The sequence below is a fragment of the Oryctolagus cuniculus genome, chromosome 12 (assembly GCF_964237555.1).
Source record: "Oryctolagus cuniculus chromosome 12, mOryCun1.1, whole genome shotgun sequence".
Lineage (NCBI taxonomy): Eukaryota > Metazoa > Chordata > Mammalia > Lagomorpha > Leporidae > Oryctolagus > Oryctolagus cuniculus.
In genome coordinates, this window is record NC_091443.1 from 71,045,218 (window position 1) to 71,052,046 (window position 6,829).

The 6,829-nt window shown below is 40.5% G+C and overlaps 1 protein-coding gene across 1 annotated transcript in view; it reads left to right on the forward strand.

The window, feature by feature from the left end:
* Positions 1-2,960, forward strand: part of SLC12A1 (solute carrier family 12 member 1) — a gene marked incomplete at its 5' end in the record, with an annotated part of 108,288 nt that extends 105,328 nt beyond the window's left edge. Inside the window, 1 exon segment of the mRNA NM_001170971.1 lies at positions 1,655-2,960. Coding sequence (NP_001164442.1) covers positions 1,655-1,790 — 136 coding nt within the window. The 3' untranslated portion in view covers positions 1,791-2,960.
* Positions 2,961-6,829: the final 3,869 nt, after the last annotated feature.

Genomic DNA, 6,829 nt, shown 5'->3' on the forward strand with positions numbered 1-6,829 from the left:
GAAGATTAGCCTAGTGAGTTGTGGCACCAGCCTGGAACCTTAATTTTCAACCCAGGACCTTGTTCCTCACAGAGATGAGCATTTATAGGTGCACAGAGTAAGAACAGAATTTATTTAAAAGGTGACAGAATGAACATATATTCAAATGTGAGTGTGGCCTAGCTACATGGAGAAATATATATCATGAGGCCGGCGCCGCGGCTCACTAGGCTAATCCTCTGCCTGCGGCACCGGCACCCCGGGTTCTAGTCTCAGTCGGGGCGCCAGATTCTGTCCTGGTTGCCCCTCTTCCAGGCCAGCTCTCTGCTGTGGCCAGGGAGTTCAGTGGAGGATAGCCCAAGTCCTTGGGCCCTGCACCCCATGGGAGACCAGGAGAAGCACCTGGCTCCTGGCTTCGGATCAGCACGGTGCGCTGGCCGAGGCGGCCATTGGAGGGTGAACCAACAGCAAAGGAAGACCTTTCTCTCTGTCTCTCTCACTGTCCACTCTGCCTGTCAAAAAAAGAAAGAAAGAGAGAGAAAGAGAGAGAGAAAGAGAGAGAGAGAGAGAGAAAGAGAGAGAAATACATATCATGAGTGGATCAGAGAGTTGGTTGAGAGAAAAAGCCTAAGTAGCACCCATAACTGCATTCAAGCAAAAAAGGGGCTCTCTCCTGTATGAGTTAGGGGATGTTGCCTTAACTGAAGAAATAAATGGGGTGGGAGCTCAACAAGCATGAAGCCATCTGGACATTTTATTTATTTATTTATTTATTTATTTTTTTTTTTTTTACAGGCAGAGTGGATAGTGAGAGAGAGAGACAGAGAGAAAGGTCTTCCTTTGCCGTTGGTTCACCCTCCAATGGCCGCCGCGGCCGGCGCGCTGCGGCCGGCGCACCGCGCTGATCTGATGGCAGGAGCCAGGAGCCAGGTGCTTTTCCTGGTCTCCCATGGGGTGCAGGGCCCAAGCACCTGGGCCATCCTCCACTGCACTCCCTGGCCACAGCAGAGGGCTGGCCTGGAAGAGGGGCAACCGGGACAGAATCCGGCGCCCCGACCGGGATTAGAACCCGGTGTGCCGGCGCCGCTAGGCGGAGGATTAGCCTAGTGAGCCGCGGCGCCGGCCATCTGGACATTTTATGGCACCCCTATGTGGAGGTTAATATCCATGAAGTAATCATGGCATCTACTCCTTCCTTATTGGCCCTGGATGAGACACAGGTACATCCTGGGAAGGTGGGTGTCTTAGACTGACAGGTAAAGAGATAGCATTAAATTGCACAGTTGTCAAGAATTCCATTTCACCTAGGCCTGACTAGCTGCCTGCTTATTCATACAAAATCAAAATGGTCTGCTAAATTGTGTGGTAGGATCTCAATAGCTAATTTCTGAGGTTTCCCCCAAATACAAAAACTTTAAACTTCTGGAAAATGATTTCTATCTATATTTTTGTTCTGTCTTTGCAATACCTAAGCCTATTTCTCTGGTTTATAGTTATTTGTATAAACTGAGAAATACATCAGTTTAATGTCTATATTCAAAATGATTCCAGTGCCTTCATTGGGGAGAAGAGTGTAAAAGTTTCAGGCCTGTCAAAAAAAAAATAGTTCTGAAATGCTAGAAAGATTATTGTGTTAGTAATTCTCATTTTCGTCTTTTGTCTTCTCTGCCATTAGGAGCCTTCCAGTGGCGAGAAAAGGATCTATATCGGATTTGTTGTATATGGCTTGGCTGGAAATCCTCACAAAGAACCTTCCTCCTGTCTTACTAGTTAGAGGAAATCACAAAAATGTCCTGACATTTTACTCTTAAAACATGAAAGATTAGAAAACATATTAATGTATGGCTAATTAAGAAGCATGTTGCTGTACTATATGCTGTAAATCTGATCCTTGGATATGTAAATCTCTGGAGACTGTCCTACCATATTCTACTGATTTATTCATATAAATTGTAGTATATTAGAATTTTTATTAGTTACTGGAGGTTTTTTTTTTTTTTCTATTAGCTTAAGAGAGTCTCAAAACCAATGCTGCTCCTAGAAAAAAAATTTTGTCATTGCTGTTGATAAATAATAAGCAAACCCAGGCTGGCTTGTACTCATGAAAACCACCAATTTGACTGGAAGCTTCTCCAGGCATACTTAATCTTTTGTTTGTACGTTGTTTGCTTCTGGGCACTGATATAGGCCTCAGCCCCACAGCAGGTGCTCAACAAATGCTTATTGACAGCCCCAGAGAGTAACCATGGGTGGTTATCAAAGGAGAAGACCAACTGGGTGTGAAACCTGATTATACGTGGCCTCCTGAGAGGCTTGTATCTACAAAGAAGATTTAAAAATCAATAACTGAAAACTTTAAAAAGTTCTTGAGTTACAAAATGTTTAAAGCACTTATTTAAATAAGGTTATTTAATGTAACTGATTAAATACTTAGTGATCAAGTGATCATTGATAACACATGCCTTAAATTTGCTACTGACTGAAAAGTACGTTAACCACCTTAGAAGGCAACATTGGTTCCAATTAAATGAAATATATTTCATTCTTAACATACAAACTCTAATTGTCCACCCTACTAAATATTTAGAAATTTCCATCATGGTATTACTCTGCATCCTTTTTCCTAATTAAGTAATTAGCACAGATGAAGTAAGTCTTTAAGACATCTAATTGAAAGCAAAGTACCATAAACTTTCAAACCATCATTATGAAATACATTCTGAATCATATATTTACTTTCTAGGTGATTGTATGTATTTAAAGAATAATTACAATGTGAAATGGAAAGGCTTGCAAAATTTAGAATATATAGGAACTGATTTTTTTTATTTTGTAGTACACCTATAATACTTAATCATATTGACAAACCAACAAAAAATTGGTTTTCTGATGAACGACTTGATTTTTTTTCTTGACATAGTTTGACTGTTTATTCTAACTATGAAAATATATGGGAAAAAATGAACCTGAAATAAAAGCACTAAAATTCATTTGCTTGGCCTAAGTCATATTTTTACTTTTCAATCACTAAAATTACAGTGCAATGGAATCTCAGACATGAGCCTGAAAATTTTCCTGCTTGGTGCAGGTTGTTTATAACTGGGGTTCAAGATTAGGACTTACAAGCTTGGCTTCTCTGCCTAGAGGACTACAGGAAAAGGGAGACAATCAGCAAAGGTTAAGCAGCTGGATATCCCTATTCCAAAAGCAGGGCTATTTTACTTAACTAAGCCCTTGAATAAACCTGTGTACTTGAAATCCAAATGACTGGACTTGGTCCTGCTGATGTGTGCAAAGAGGACGCAGTGTCATGTGTCTGTAATACATCCCTGAAATACTTGAGAGGGTCTCTGAGAGAAGTGAGAAGTAATATGGCTTCTGTGATGGAAAATTCTGGCTTTTGTTGCTTTGCAGAACTGTTGCAGGCTGGGTTCCTGGGGAAACAGACTGAGAGTTTAGCATGTAGTGACCTAGGGATCAATACCCATGGAAGGCAGGAGAAAAGAAAGGTGGAGAGAAATGGTGTGGTACGGGACCAATGACAACTTCGATCATCTTTACAGGGAACTCTGGAGTTAAAATGTCCTTTCAGAGTGGTCATGCGTAGGGCAGAGAAGGCCAGGCCTTTGAACTGCCACACTGATCAATCACTGGATGTAGGCTGCCTTGGGGAAGGGCTGTGACCTCAAATGCAGCAGCCCTGCCATTGAGTCTCCCTGTTAACAGCACTGCTAGATGCCTGGGCACCAAATCCTTCATTACATAGAGTCTGAGTGTGACATCCCCACGTCTACCAAAGGGGGCAGATAATTATGGTTGTCAAAAATTTCAGACTGTCTTGAATTGAAATCTTGGTTTCACCATTTGTTAGTTTTGTGCCTTTAATTTTCTAAAGGCTACTGGAAAGAAAGTGAATGGAATGATGTCCTTTGGGCTCCAGATTAAAGGTTGAGGTTGAGTAACAATAAGGAACTAGGGATTTCCAGGTCAAGAAAAGATGTATTGGAAATAAGAGAGGTTAGCAGAAAATTGAAATGATAAGGGTTATGGTCAGCAACAAATTTTTATAGCCATTTATACTCTGCCTTTATCCTTTGCTTCTCTCAACGCTATTAACTCTATTATTTCAACTTCCCAACATCTCCCCATCTACACTCAGGTTTCTGAGCAAGGAGAAAATTCCACAATCGTGGGCATTGGTGTGCAATTTTCTTTCTTTTTTTTTTTCAGATTGATTAATTGATTTGTTCCTTTGAAAGACAGAGAGAGGGCAAGAAGCAAAGGGAGGGATCTTCCATCCACTGGTTCATTCCCCATTTGACCACTGCATCCACGCTGGTCCAGGCTAAAGCCAGGAATGAGGAACCCCATCCTGGTCTCCCATATGGGTGGTAGGGAATCAAGTACATGAGCCATCTTCTGCTGCCTTTCCAGGTACATTAGCAGGGAGCTGGATCAGAAGTGGAGCAGCCTGGACTTGAATCGGTACTTACATGGGATGCCACCATTGCAGGCTGCGGCTTATCCTGCTGTGCCACAACACTGGCCCTGGTGTCCAATTTTCTGTGTCTCTTTACTTTACATCCCACTTTCCTCACAATGACTTTCAAAATCTTCATTAATTTTTCAATTGATGAACCTTCCTTATCTCTATAAACATATACATAAAACATAAAACATTTTAAATAAAGGGCACCATATTTAAAATATTGCATGAATTCTTCCTTTAATACTCAATTTTAGACATCTTTAAGTGGAAATTTTAAAAAGAATTATAAAGTATTGGGGACTACTGTAGCCTTGTTAATTAGAACCTCTGGGAGAGGGACTAAGGGACCTTAGTCTGATCATCTGCAACATATTGCAATTATGCTCTAGGAAATTCCTCTGATTTCTATGATTTGACTTCTACAACCAAATTTTTATTTCCAACTTATATTTTTCCTCCAAGTCCCAAATTCACAAATTTCTTTTTTTTTTTTTTTTTGGTGGAGAAAAGTTTTTATTTTAAAGCAGAAATAAAAGATCTGGAAACAAAGCAAAACTCAGTGAATACTGTACAATAAATAATGCTGAATCTGTTGCATTTCTGTGTACCTGGGAAGAAAAAGGAAAAATGAGAAAGGAGCAGAGATAATAGGGGTAAAAGAGAAACGCAGATATGGAACAAGTAAAACAGAGAACAGAAAATGGAAAACTCAGAAGAGAAATAGGAGAATTTTAGAAATAGAGAAAAGAAATTTTAGAGTATACTGAGTAAACTACAGACAGTTCACAACTTACGGTGGTTCAACTTACAGTTTCTTTTTTGACTTCATGAGGGTGCAAAAGCAGTACACATTGAGTGAAAGTCATACTTCAAGTTTCAAATTTTTATCTTTTCTTGAACTAGCAATATGGGGTACAGTACTCTCTCACAATGCCTGACTCTAAGTTATTGTAAGTATTCTGACAACATTTCAAGTAAGTTTAGACTATACTTTGATGTGTAGTTGGCTGGCTGTATTAAACACATTTTCAATTTACAGTTAATTGGCTTGTTGGAACATAACCCCATCATAAGTTGAGGAATATTTGTATCTGTCATCCCCTTGCTAGTTTGCCCTATTACTACTTTTTAGTGACTTTTTAAAATTCTAATCCTTCATTTTTTCTTCACCTGTACTCCATGAGGGATCCTTAGCAGGCCCCAGCTGACTCTGGGAATTCACACTTCCTAGGACATGAACCTAGAACTAGCCGTGCTTTGTTCAAGGATGCCCTAACTGAAACTTGATTATGTTATACAAAGAAATTGTACATAGAGAAGGGTCCTGCCATCATGTGGCCTCAGAGACAAATGGAAATAAGAATAAAGAGCCAGCTTTGCTGGCAAATAAAAGGCTCCTATGCCTATGGTCAGCATCCTTAGGATAGCTCTGAGCACTGTTTACTTAAGAGCAGTCCAGTTTAACTAACTACAAGTAAGTGTGTATGGGAAAATTAACAAATTTCAACAATAATTTCCTTCATGTTTCTCTCTGGATGTCTTGTAGACACCCTAAATGCTAGATGAGCAGATTCTGTAAAATATTGCACACTGGAGTAAAGACATCTAATTCTGTTTCTCCATACCCTATGAGATCTCTCTTAAAATGATTAAAGAGACTTAAAAATATGAAATATCTGCTTCTTGGGCAGGAAACTAAGGAAAGATGCTATCTACATGACAACAATTTTAGAATTTCAACCAAGCTGTAGTTCACATAGGAAGAGACTGAAGGAAGTTATTAACTGTCAGGTTGCAGCCCATGCTCCTGAGAATAAAAATCTCAGGATATAACTGCAGTAGATGCTGAGAGAATGCCACTAACTTTACTCCTAGTTTGAGGCTGGAAGTGAGAATAGGACAGAGTGCAGCACCTTCTCCAGGATCTCTTTTGTTAAATACTAAAGGCATTTGGAAATGGCTTCCCCTAAGAAGATTCTCAGTGTGCTTGGTGGGCACTCATAGCACACATGGGTATTGTGGTGAAGCACCTCAGGGATGTCCTTGGCAGCAGCATCAAAAAACAAGAAAACACTGTGGGAAATCCAGTATACAAAGAGCATAAAGACAAGGAAACATGGGAGCAAGCATTTGGTCCAGCAGCCAAGACACCAATTAAAACACCTGTGTCTCACATCCGAGAACCTGGGTTCAATTCCTGGCTCTGGCTCTTGATTGCATCCTCCTTCTGATGAGGATCCTGGGAGGCAGTAGGTGATGACTCAAGTATGTGAATCCATGCCATGAATGTGGTTCAGGGACCACAGATGTAGTTCCCGGCTCCTGATTTCAGCCCTGACCCAGCCCCAGCTGTCGTGGGCA